General features: G+C 38.9%; 1 protein-coding gene across 1 annotated transcript in view; it reads right to left on the bottom strand.

The window, feature by feature from the left end:
- Positions 1-614: 614 nt before the first annotated feature.
- Positions 615-13269, bottom strand: part of HCFC2 (host cell factor C2) — a 50361-nt gene continuing 37706 nt past the window's right edge. The window contains exons 11-15 of the mRNA XM_030885921.2: positions 11179-11382; positions 10413-10489; positions 8323-8460; positions 2814-2999; positions 615-1442 (exon numbers count right to left, since the gene is read on the bottom strand). Coding sequence (XP_030741781.1) covers positions 1128-1442; positions 2814-2999; positions 8323-8460; positions 10413-10489; positions 11179-11382 — 920 coding nt within the window. The 3' untranslated portion in view covers positions 615-1127. The remainder of the gene's footprint in view (positions 1443-2813; positions 3000-8322; positions 8461-10412; positions 10490-11178; positions 11383-13269) is intronic.

Below are 13269 nucleotides of genomic sequence, written 5' to 3' on the forward strand. Positions count from 1 at the left end.
TACGACTGGCAGTGAAACTCCTACAGTGAAAATCCTAGAGCTTTAAGACACGTTTACTGCTAGCAGATAAGAAATCCATTGTGTTGTTAAGGTTGCGAAGGAACCTGAGTAAGTTAATGCTTCTATTTGCTGTAAAAAAATTTTTTGTACAGTTTCAAGGTAAAAACAATGCAAAAATAAAACATTTAGAGCATTTACAAAATCTTACAAACTTCTAAAACACGATTTCAAAACTTGAGGCCCATTAAGGTGCTTCCTTCTTTTTGCCAGGAGAGGCATTGGGTTGGTTTAATTTTTTAAATTTTAGATGACGAAGGCTTAAATTTCTGCGAAAGTAAAATCAGAATGACCAAGATGAACGTTAAAAATTTCAGAATTTTAGCATTTAAGTTTGTTTTTCATGATAATCAGAATTTTTGTGCTGAAAGGGGCCTTACAGGGAAACTCTTGAAACTGCCTCACTTTTGAATCAGGAAACGGAGGGGCCACACAAGGAAGTGCTTTGGTCAAATATACAGTAAATGTAGTGGCTTCTAGGGATCAAGAAAACCCATCATTCTGTTTGTGTTTTATCGTGATCCTTAGAAAACAGTGAACATTTTAAAGGAGAGTTTCTGAACTTGCCTTAATTTTTTTCTTCATAAGCTTTGTGCTTACTGTAAACAAACAAACAAAAAGAATCAAATGTCTGTAAAGTTAGTATCAACGTACATTCAGTATGAGACATCCATTAGAGAGGAGAGAACTTACAGACAGGACATTTACAATGTAAAGAACACTCACTGTGTAAGAGCATGATGTACAATAGTCAGTTACTAGAAACATCCACTAACTCCAGGGTGACTGAGTTACAAGGCCTTTATAAAATATATTGGAGTAATAAAGCCTTTTGGCTTTTTACACACTAATTATATAGCTATATGTATGTACATATACATACTAGTTTTCAGAGTCTTGGCTTCTTTTCTATTTTTATTTGGATCTAGAATTGAGCAAATACATTTCAAGAACTTGAAAATTCAAATTCATAACTGTTAATACAGAAAAACTCTTTTTTAAGTCACAAATCTTCAAAACCAGTTACTAATAAATAATCCTTATTACAATATCTTCCGTAAAAATCCAATTCAACTCACAGGTGCTTTCTTATTGTTACCTTGAAGCCATCGAACTTGAGTAGCTGGTCCATATCCCTTTTCATTCTTGGCTGATATCCTGAACACAATGGCAGGCCTGGATGTGTAATCAATATGTGCATTTGCAAGTTGCCCAGAAGTTACAACACAGGAAGTCTTAAGACCACAATAAATCCTCATAAACACAAGTTGACTTGGATTATCCTGTATCTGTGCCGTACGGATAGCCAAATAGGCTGAATACTCCAAGATATTTCCAGAAGGTGAAGTTGGAGGTTCCCAAGAGAGGTGGATACCCTCAACATTCTTAAGGGAGAAACAAACACAGAAGCAAACAAGTAAAGGTTCTAGCATTTTTTTTCTATTATCACTTACTATGACGAGTCTATCTTTAGAACACAGAAGTCACTTTTTGCTAAACTATTTTTGTCAGATGTTTTATTACTGAATTTAAAAAACGTAGTTTATTGGATCCAAAATGTTTAATTCATGCCCATGTATCAAAAACACAACTATATTTGTATGTCTGCCTCCGGTACCCCAATGTAGAGGAGAGGGCTCACTTCGCTCAGCAGGCTGGAGTGTTCAAGCCTAGCATATAGTACAGCAAAGGACTGGCTCCTGAGCATTCCTGGAACGTAGCCTCTAGGCCCTGAAATATCCTAATGGGTAAGGGTTTCTTTGCAACTCAGTAGCACTAGGAAAACTGAATTAGATGGCTTTCATAAAATATATTTGCATAATAAAGCTTTAATATAGACAATATAAACTAACATATAAGAGGTTGCTTCAAAAAGCTCCTGGGAAAATTCTGTAGTCTTTTCATTCCATTTTCCCATGAACTTCTTGAAGCCCCCTCACATAGACACCCGAGGTCCTGGGCCACACCATGAGAAGTATGGGGACTATCTACTTTTGTGGCGCCCTGGGCCGCATGGCATCAGTTGATCTTGGGGAGGGCGGGCGGAGGAGAAGGCAGCAGTGGGAACCCAGTAGCTAAGGTCAGTCACACATTTGCTCCACGTTAACATGACTGACTCCCAGTGGGAATCCTGGATACCAAGGTTCAAGTCCATCTCCCTGGCTGGCAAAAGTGTGTACATGCTGTCACACGTCGTTGCTGGGAGAGTTAAGGTCTGTCCCTACAACTCCACTTGTAGAGGACAACCAGAAGCTCCCCTCAGTCTCTTTTGGACTCTGCTATACGTACCCTCCCCTCTGCTGACTCTAACTTGTATTCTTGCATGGGAAGAGACCCTAGCTGAGGATAGAACCAGTATTTTGAATTCTGTGAGTTTGCCTACAAAATCACCACACGTGAGGGCTGCCTTGGGGACATGTCTGTGAGTGGTCTCTTCCTCCCTGAAAGCAGACTGAAAATACCCCTTTCAAAGAAGAGCCTTTGGAGAAATAAAAGCTAATATAACACTGTGTTCTATTAAGACCTTCCAGGTCAAGCCTTTTAGTTCCTCAACAACAAGGAAAACAAAAACAAAAAACTAACATGACAGGTTTACCTTCCTTTCTAGAATTTGTATATTGTAATTCTTAAAATTTTGTCCTTAAATATATCATGAGTGATTAAGTTAAAAAATTGTTTTTTAACTGGCCTTTTCACTTCACATACAATGTCTCAAATAATTTAAATCACCAACAAGCCTTGCTCTGACATCTTACCTTTGAAATTCTGACTGCAGAAGGAGCTCCAGGAAAGCCAGGAATACAAGTTTTAAATTCACTGATCCTGCTGAAGGGGCCTATTCCACAGCCATTAATGGCAGCAACTCGGAATCTGTATCCTGTGCCCGGAACAAGATCGTGTTTCTTCAGAACACTGCAGTCAGGCACGTCTGCGTTTCCTAACTGAAATATAACACGTAAAAGTCAAAGAGAGGCTGTAACTAATTACTTTTTACATAAACAATCCAACTTTTTGTTGTTGTTAAAATTTTATAACTACTCTTTTTATTTGCCAGGCAAATAAATGATTGATTAAAAAGTTCAACAAGATAAGGTCAAAGACAAGATTTTGGAGAAAACTAGGAGATCAAACTCCCCCAAAATTTTATTATATTCTTAATAAGCACCCTTTTCAGTTGAAAGGATCAAATGTTTATGGTACTGGCTCCCATTTGTTTTTCTCTCACAGCTGGGAAGCAAACCCTCCGCTACAGAAGTAACTGAGCCTGTAAACCAGCGGGACTGCTCTTTCCAGTGAGACTCCCATAATAAAGACAAGTGTGAGAGAGTAACCCAGGACAGAAGAAGACAGGGGAATGATAGCGCTCTAAAGAAAGTGACCGCCGTAAGTGGTCTCAGAAATCTACTATCAAGTAGTGGTTTGTGAGCACCACCAGCACCCTCTGAAGATCTATAGGCCAGCGGGCAACAGGAAAGAAGGCATGATGAGCATGCAGTAATTCGCATTTTAAAAAGCGATATTCACTAAATGACAAAAAAAAAAAAAAGACCAAAACAAGACATGAAGATTTACTCAATGTCTTAGTCACTAAGGAGGTGCAAACCAAAATCACAAAGAGTTACCACTTCACACCCACCAAGATGGCAACAAACAGAAACTATCAGGGGCTGGTGAGCATGCAGAGAAATTTCCTGTGCATTCTAAATGAGAATGTAAAATGGTACAGTTGTTGTGGAAAAGTCTAGCATTTCCTCAAAACAGAAAGCACACAACTATCAAATGACCTAGCAATTCCACTCTTGGTACCAAATTTTTATGCAAATAATACATGTATTAGTATTCTATGGGTTTCTTTGTTTTTACCAATTGTAGCCTCCCCCAATGAGGGAATTTCCTATGCTATAATAAATAGTGTGTGTATACTATATAATATACTTCTATGTATGATGTTTATATAAAATGGGATATCCATATAATGGAATATTATTTAGCAGTAAGAGAAATGAACTTCTGATAACGTCTATGACATGTATAAACCTCAAAAACATGTAGAGTGAAATACGTCACACAAAATGAAAAATACTGTTATGATTTCAATTATATGGAATATCCAGATTAGGCAAATGCATACAGATAGAAATGAACTTCATTGGGAGGAAAGGGAAGTTATTGTTTATAGGCTATTGAGTTTCTGAATGGGCTGAGTAACAACTTTTGGAAATAGATATGGTTATGCTATGTGGTGAATGTAATTAAAGTCACTAAGATGTATACTTAAAATGACAATTATTTAAATCATATCTAGTTTACTACAATAAAAATAGTATTAGGCAGACACTGAATAATTAGACTGCATCTAGGCAGAACTAGCATAAGAGTTACAACTTTCAGATATTCTTTCACCTCACCCTTGTGAGACAGGGAGCACTATGAATCACCCCACTTTAAGGGGCTGAGTGAATCCCACTTTAAAAACAAGGAAACGAGTTTCAGAGAAGTTAAGTAAGTGACTTGTCCAAGGTGTCACACTGCTGAGTGACAGAACTAGTATCTAATCCTTTAAGAACAGGAGTCAGGTCCTTTAAAATGGATATTACTTTATATACAAAGTTGATCTACAATCAGAACTTTAAGTAGACATACTTTAAAAAAACACACAACTAAACTCACTACCATAGAGCTGATTCTGACTCATAGCGACCCTATAGGACAGAACAGAACTGCCCTTGGGGGTTTTCCAAGATTGTAAAAATTTTTAAAAAATCATTTTATTGGGGGCTCATATAACTCTTATCACAATCCACACATACTTCCATTGTGTCAAACACATTTGTACACTTGTTGCCATCATCATTTTCAAAACATTTGCTTTCTACTTGAGCCCTTGGTAGCTCCTCATTTTTACCCTCTCTCCCCAACCCTGCCTCTCTGAAGAATCCTTGCTAATTTATAAATTATTGTTATTTTTTCATGTCTTACACGGATCGAAGTCTCCCTTCACTCACTTTTCTGTTGTCCATCCCCCTGGAAGGGGGTTATAGGTAGATCATTGTGATTGGTTCCCTCTATCTCTCCCCACCTTCCTCTTCCCCTCCTGGTATGGCTAGTTGTAAACTTTTATGGGGGTAGAAAGCCTCATCTTTCTCCCAAGGAACAGCTAGTAGCTTCACATTGCTGACATTGCTATTAGCAGCCCAGTACACAACCCACTACTCTACCAGGGGTCCCAGGAGATATGTTACTAACAAATTAGTAGCCAATACTTCTTTTTTTATCAAGGTTTACAAAAAACAAAAAAATCTGTTAGTAAAAAGTGGATAGGCATCAATTAGAAAAACAGAAATCCAAACAATTAGCTATACCCAAGCAATAATAGCAAAGTTTAACAAACAAGAAAACCCCCCAATACTGGCAAGCATATGGAGAGACTGAAATCTTACACACTGCGAATAGGACTATAAATGGCACAACCAACTGAGGAAAATGTTATGGTGCTTTCTAAACCTGTTGGAAATAGAAAGACCACATGCCCGAGCAGTACCACTATTAGATATGTGTTCTAGAGAAATAAGAACTGTAACACGAATGGATACATGCACACCAATGTTCACTGCAGCCCTATCCACAGTAATAAAAAGATGGAAGCAACCTCAGGACCAATCAACGGATGACTGGATAAACAAACTATAGTACATACACAAATGCAAATCCGTGAACATCTCATAACAGGGATGAACCTAGAAGTCACTGTGCTGAGTGAAATCAAGCAATCACAAAAGAGAAAATATTGTATGTGACCATTACAAAAAGTCAAGAAAAGATTTGTACACAGAAATACTGTACATACTCGAGTATAAGCCAACCCGAATATCACTGGAGGCACCTAATTTTACCACAAAAACTGCATTAAAAATGTGCTGACAAACACAGCTTATACACGAGTATATACGGTAAATATTATTCGATGGTCACCAGGATTCAGGGAGTGGGTGGGTAGTGAGGGAAAATGCTAACTAGACAGTAGATGTACTAACTTGAGCGAAGGGAAAGGTAAAATACAAGACCAACACCCTCACCAATGGCAAAGGAATACACTAGGAGTTGCATGAGAATAAAAAAGCAACATACTATTATATACCAAAAATGCTAAAAAATAAAATTAAATAAAAAAAATTTTAATTAAAAAGCAACATTCTATTATATACCAAACCTTCAGCAACAGTTAATAGCCATCAAGTTATGAGTAACAGAGGCAGATAAGTAGGTTGAACAAATGTGGAAGAGTAAATGGGAATACACTGATGAGTATATATAGGTAAGGCAGAGGATATTTTCACATAGTACAAATGTATTTCCATATAGTACAAATGTATCCACAAAATTCTTATTCATACCCAAACACCTTGGGAGAGTGAATCACTGGGTTTGGGAGTGTGTTAGTCTGGGTACTTCGGAGAAACAAATCCACAGCAACTCATGTATTAAGAGAGAGTTTTATGTAAAGAAAAGGTGCATCACGAAAACATCCCAACCCAATGCTGCCCAAACCCACAAGTCCAACATTAACCCAACACCAGTCCACAAAGTCCTCCACCTCACAAAACAGAGGCAATGATGCCAACTGCAGGAGGAAAGCTGAGTCAGTGAACGAACAAGCATCTCAGCACTAGCAGGGGTCTCCACACAGCTGCTCCAGCACCCAGGGCTGCATCGGGATAGGTCCATGTAGCTTCTCCTTGGGGATGTCTTGTAGGAAGTCAATCTTGCAAGCTGAAGCAGGGAACTGCTAAGGCAGCTGCACCCGGTGCAACCATCACAAAACAAGAGACCCGAGGCTCACCACCCATTTATCCCTCCGCCTTTCAATTAGCCCACGTGTGATTATCTGCCAGGCTGGCACAATTAACTAACTCAGGGAGTTTAGGATCACAGACTCTGGGGGCATTTAGTTCAACAGGCATAATATAGATAAATAAACATAATATTCAACATCCCACTTTGATCAGTAGCAACTTGGGTGAAAAGTTTGCATGTAGCCAGTAAAGATGCTACAATGGGTTTTCCCATCTGCAGCAAAGAGGAATAAAGAAAACCAAAGATTCAAGGCAACAACCAGCCCAAAGGACTAGTGAATCACATGAACCATAGCCTCTCCTACCCTGACACCAGTATAAGGAGATGGTACCTGACAGCTACCACCAACCTGCGCAGGCCAAGCGAGGCTATAGCACAGAATCCAGCCCAGGGATCATGTAAGATTTTAAAAATCATATGCCTGTGGTATATTCTATTTTAAAATCGTCTTTAAAAGAATACAAGATAAAGAGATATAGGTGCCTGGCTATCAAAAAATATAGTGTCTGGGGTCTTAAAGGCTTGAAGGTAAACAAGCAGCTATCTAGCTCAGAAGCAACAAAGCCCACATGGAAGAAGCACACCAGCCTGCGTGATCACGAGGTGTCGAAGGGATCAGGTATCAGGCATCATCAGAACAAAAAATCTTACCATAGTAAATGAGGTGGGGAGCGCAGAGTGGAGACCCAAAGCCCATTTGTAAGCCACTGGACATCCCCTTACAGAAGGGTTTCCGGGAGATGGGCCAGCCAGGATGTGATGTAGGAACGAGGAAAAATACAACTTTCCTCTATTTCCTAAATGCTTCCACCACCCCCACTATCATGATCTGAATTCTACCTTGCAAGTCTGGCTAGACCAGAGGATGTACACTAGTACAGATAGGAACTGGAAACACAGGGAATACAGGGTGGATGATCCCTTCAGACTAGCGGTGTGGGTGGTGATACTGGGAGGGTGGGTTGGAACGGGGGAACCGATTACAAGGATCTACATGTGACCTCCTCCCTGGGGGACGGACAACAGAAAAGTGGGTAAAGGGAGATGTCGGACAGGGCAAGATGTGACAAAATAATAATTTATAAATTATCAAGGGCTCATGAGGGAGGGGGGCCAGGGGAGGGAGGGGAAAATGAGGAGCTGATGCCAGGGGTTTAGTGGAGAGCAAATGTTTTGAGAATGATGAGGGCAATGAATGTACAAATGTGCTTTACACAATGGATGTATGTATGGATTGTGATAAGAGTTGTATGAGCCCCTAATAAAACGATTAAAAAAAAAGAACTCTCAATGACAGATTGTCAGCAGATCCCAATTTCATTCATTCAAGTGAGCGGAATCAGAATTATCACAAAAACACTCATTCTTGCAGCTTGTAACTCACAGTGTAGAAACTACGTCAATAGCTACCTTTGAGATGCTCTGGTACTCTTTTGGCAGCAAATAAAACTGGCTCACCAAGGCTGTGTTATTTTTAAAAATGCCCACGTCATACCACTGTCGTTCTCCTGCTTTTGTGGAGGCCGCTGGACTGTTAGGAGTCTCTTTCTAATTTCAGAAGAAAAACAAAAAAAAGAGCTTATGAAGATTCTTACTGAGCCTATATAAAATTTAAAGCACTAAGAAATCCATGCAGTGATCTCTAAGTAGGTACACAGGTAAACACCACAACATTAATAAGAGTTCCTAATTAAATAAAGTCAGATGGCAGGGAAACAGGGCAGCTAACTCAAACAGGGAATGGCAGGCATTCTCCAAGACAGCAGCTCTGTCTGGAGTTAGCCTGCTCTCCAATCAGTGGGATGACAAAGGACAAGATGCCAGCTCTTTCATTGAACACTGTCACCTCAAAGACTGGGAAAATGTGCTCCACTTTATGGGGACATTACAACTTGCTCCAAGTCAGCAAAGAAAGAAACATTCATTTATAGCTGGCTCATTTCTAGATTCAAACACAGCGAGCAGAAACTCAGTGATCTTTGCACTTGAAATACCTGTGATTCTCCAAACCTAAAAGGAGAAAAAAGGTTCAAAACTAAAATGCAATTTGAATATGCTTTCAGGATATGAACTCACTAAAGAGGTACAGATTAAATAATTTGACAATTTTCACCCTGCTTTAAAACAAATGAACTTCCTCTACCTTAAACTACTGTTAGTGATAAGTGAATTATACTTAGCCCTGGAACTAACCTTTTTAAGCCATCTTCTTTATAAATGAGACACTGTTTCCAGAAGCTCAAAACAAATGTGCACTTCAGTTACTTATTTCTGTCTTAAATATACAACAGCAGAGGTACATGCTTATCATTCACATTATTTGTTACTTAGGCGATGACACATGACAAAGTGAGCTCACTAGAAGTCTTTACAGATTAAAAACAAACAAAAATGAAAGAAAAAAGTGCTCTGAAACTTGTTTTCATTGTTTACAGTGGTAAACTCTTCAACAACTTGTATAAACCAACTGGCTCCTACTGAAATAATACCATTCTAGCGGATGCACTGCAAAACAGATGTTAAGAGAAAAAAGTTCAAGACCATTTTAATAATCCTTCTCTAAGAAGGCTCTAAGAACACTATCTCTTAGTATTCCTTAAAGGTGAATTCTGATGAAGGTAAATATATAAATCAAAATCCATAAAATCATGATTGAGAGAAAGTGAAAATGATAAGACAATTCTTAAAAGGTTCTAAAAGGTAAATAATAGGTCAAAGAAAAATTCTTGCACATAGCAATGAAGATAATAAGGATGAAAAAGAAATTTTAATCTAGTAAGTATTTAAATATGTATTTTCACGCCTATCTAATTCAGACAATCTTCATGTGCCTGTAACACACATTCCAAGCACGTTACGTCTGGTGCCATGCAGACCAACTCTGGATTTCCATAAGGCAACCCTTGGTGCCAATATTAGAGATTCTGGGCTACCTTATATGTATTATCTAGCTCAATAACTCAGTATTCCCTCGTACTCCTATTATGGCAATAGAACTATCCAAGTTTTATATTCCATGACATACCCTATCCTTTACTCTTTAAACCATGAATGTATATGTAATATCTTCCATGTATATACATTGAACACATGCACACATGCATACACATGCATATTTCTAATTATAGAAGCAGAACATTCCCATTATTAAAAAATAAAGAAAGCACAAATAAGACAGTTAACATTATCTGCAAGCCTACTATCTGGAGTGAGTCCATAATGATGTGGTGGGTGTGTATGGGCATATGTAAGAGTGTGAGTGCATGCACTGCATTTGTTTGAACACAACTGGCATCCACAATATATGTATTACTTTTACCCAACTTTTTTCCACTTAAAATTACATTGTGAATATTTTCCTAGTCAATCTTTCCATTCTAAATTCTAAATTTACGTCAATGGGTCTTAAGACCATTTTATGAATTTATTTAGGAGGTTCCTAGTACTTAAAAGCACTTACTTATATGTGAACATGCATCATCACCAGGTCATGTACTTACAGAGCATGGAAGTGTGGCAGCAGGCTGGGTCTCCACACGGCTGATCTTGCTTGCAGGCAGTGCACATGTGTCGTCAACTAGAAATAAGACAAGCCAACAACTAAGGCTTACACAATCACTCTTCAAGCAGACACATGAAAATATAATTTACAAATATACAGAAACGAACACAAAGAGACAAAATCAGGATAATGAGAAATAGGAACCATTAACTCAAACTAATTTACCAAGTTTGATTTTCAAGGGGTTGATGGCTAATCTAGAGCTTCTAAGAATGTTTACCAAGATGAAACACAATTCCTACTATGAGAGAATAAAATGAAAAGAACCAATCATCTCTAAGGAAAAAAACTGCTGGATTTATTCATGTGCTAAAAAAAATTTATTGTTGTTGAATTTATTCGTGTACTAATCTGAATACATTCAGGCACCCCGGTGATGCTGTTGGGTAAGTGTGGTCCTGCTAACAGCAAACCCACCAGCTGTACAGAGGGGGGATGATAAGGCTGTCAGTCCCATAAAGATTTACAATCTCCAAAACCCAGTACTGGGTTGCTAGGAGCAGAATAGACTCAATGGCAGTGAGTTTGGAATCTAAATACTTCATTCAAGGCAGCAGAGAACATGTAACAATTTTAATTGATATGCTTTATCTGCTTATATACAATAAATCCAAGATGAAATGCAATTCCCACATAAGACAAATAAATTGAGAATTTCTATACATAAATGTCTCAAAATACAGTATGTGAAACACATTTCAAACCTTCAGATTTGGTACTGAATGTTGCTAGTGAAGTTTCATCTTTAACAACTGCCCCATTTGTACTGGATGATTCAGTTTTAATGGTCTGCTGGGTTACCATAGTTTGTGCGCAGGAAACAGTACTGGATACAGAAGTTTCAGGAATTACTGTTCTTAAGTCCAGGCAACTACTTAGAACACCTATGCTTGCTGAAGTATGAGGACCTACAATTAAAGGGAAAAGAATAAATTTTTAATATAATACAAAGGGGCTTCAAAAAATTCATGGAAAAATTCCATTGTCTTTTGCTCCATTTTTCTACAAGTTTTGAAAACCCTTTGTACCTACGTATAAACAGTGCCTCAACAGCTTTTGTGTCAGACTTCTTAGTATTTCAGATTTGAAATAATAAGCATGAGTATCTGATTGGAATTTACATAAATTAACCATTATGCATAAAATGTTCAAAAATTACATTATATCCATAATGGATGTCCAGTATCGGTTCAGCGCCTTCCTCCTTCCTCCATTCTAAACACTGAATCATTGTTCTTGAACTACATACCAAACCACAGGTTTAGGAACTGCCAGCAAATGGCCTTGCCTTTTATTTTAGATTTAAGAAGTTTTGATATCGAGCATAAACTCTTGTCTGCTTGTGGCCCAAATGAAGGATGAGTTGATGATGGTGCCTGGCCCCTGCTGCCTTTCCCATTTCCCTTCTCTCCCATGTTTTGTGCCCTGTCCCAACAATCACTCCTCTCTCCGGGGTCTCCAGACTTTTCTTCATTAACAGGTTCTCATTCTCGGTCCATAGAAACCATCAAGTCTCTCATGCAAATGAAGCTCTTTCTTGGCCCCACCCCTGCAGATCCCACACTCCTCAGAAGAGTCTCAACTTCCCTGAGCTCACCAAAAGTTGGCTTCTACCATGGTACTTGAATGAAATGGCTCTAGTTAAAGTCAGTGATTTCCAGGGCACACTTTTCAATTTTCATTGATTTGTCCTTTCTGCAACATAAACAGTGCTGACCACATATTCTTTTTTGAAGTGGTTTCCTTCTATGCCTTATATTCAGTCATTCACCATCTCACGCACTGCCATCGGGTCAATACTGACTCAGAGTGACCCTACAGGATAGGGTAAAACTACTTGTGAGTTTCCAAGATTATAACTGTTTGTGGGAGTAGAAAGCCCCGTTTTTCTCCCTCATTCATCACAGAAAGGATTTACTCATATCACAAGGAGCTCCAATGATATAGTAGTTGTTATGTTGTTAAATGAAAGGTTGGTGATTTAAAATTATCAGCTGGTCTGTAGAAGAAAGCTGTGGAAGTCTGCTCCCACAAAAACTTCAGCTTTGGAAACCCTATAGGTCAGTTCTACTCTATCCTATAGTAAGGTGACCAGATTTTAACATTGGTAAAACGGGACAAAAGCGGGACACCATTGATAAAACTCTTATCCTGATGAAATAGCCACATGGCAACTGAAAACCGTATACCCTAGCTGGTTGTGCATTCTTTCCAAAAATCGGGACTGTTTAAAAATGCTGCGGGACGCGGGAAAAATTGTTAAAAATTGGGACTGTCTCGCCAAAAGCGGGACGTCTGGTCACCTTATATAGGGTCAATATGAGTCAAAATAAACTCAACTGCACTGAGTTTATTATTGATGAGACATACTGCTCTTGTTTTTACAATGGTGAAACAAAGCAGTCATGCTTCTTGCCTCATAGAATTTTCAGTAAAAAGGAGACACGCACACAATTAAGAATGTGGAGTCGCAAACAAAGAGGGAAGGAGAGCAAGTGGAAATCACATCCTGGCTCACCAAGCCCCGAGAATGATATTCCTGCTCAAAGCAGCCAAGGCACAGAAGACCATAGGGCCAGCCCCACTGCGAGACACAACGTCCCTCACTAACCCATAGCACTATGGGGGACAACAGTGGAGACACAGAGAGGGAATTGTGCCTGATCTGACCCCATCACACTGGAATGAAATGCTAAGGGCATGCAACAGAGCAACCAGGGGAGCAAACCAATGAAGTCCCTGGGGAATACCAAAAATAGAATTTGGGGCCAGGGCGTGGCACCCCATCAGACTCA

Source organism: Echinops telfairi, unplaced genomic scaffold (genome assembly GCF_000313985.2).
Source record: "Echinops telfairi isolate 266 unplaced genomic scaffold, ASM31398v2 ScPeMD7_2;HRSCAF=8, whole genome shotgun sequence".
Taxonomy (NCBI): domain Eukaryota; kingdom Metazoa; phylum Chordata; class Mammalia; order Afrosoricida; family Tenrecidae; genus Echinops; species Echinops telfairi.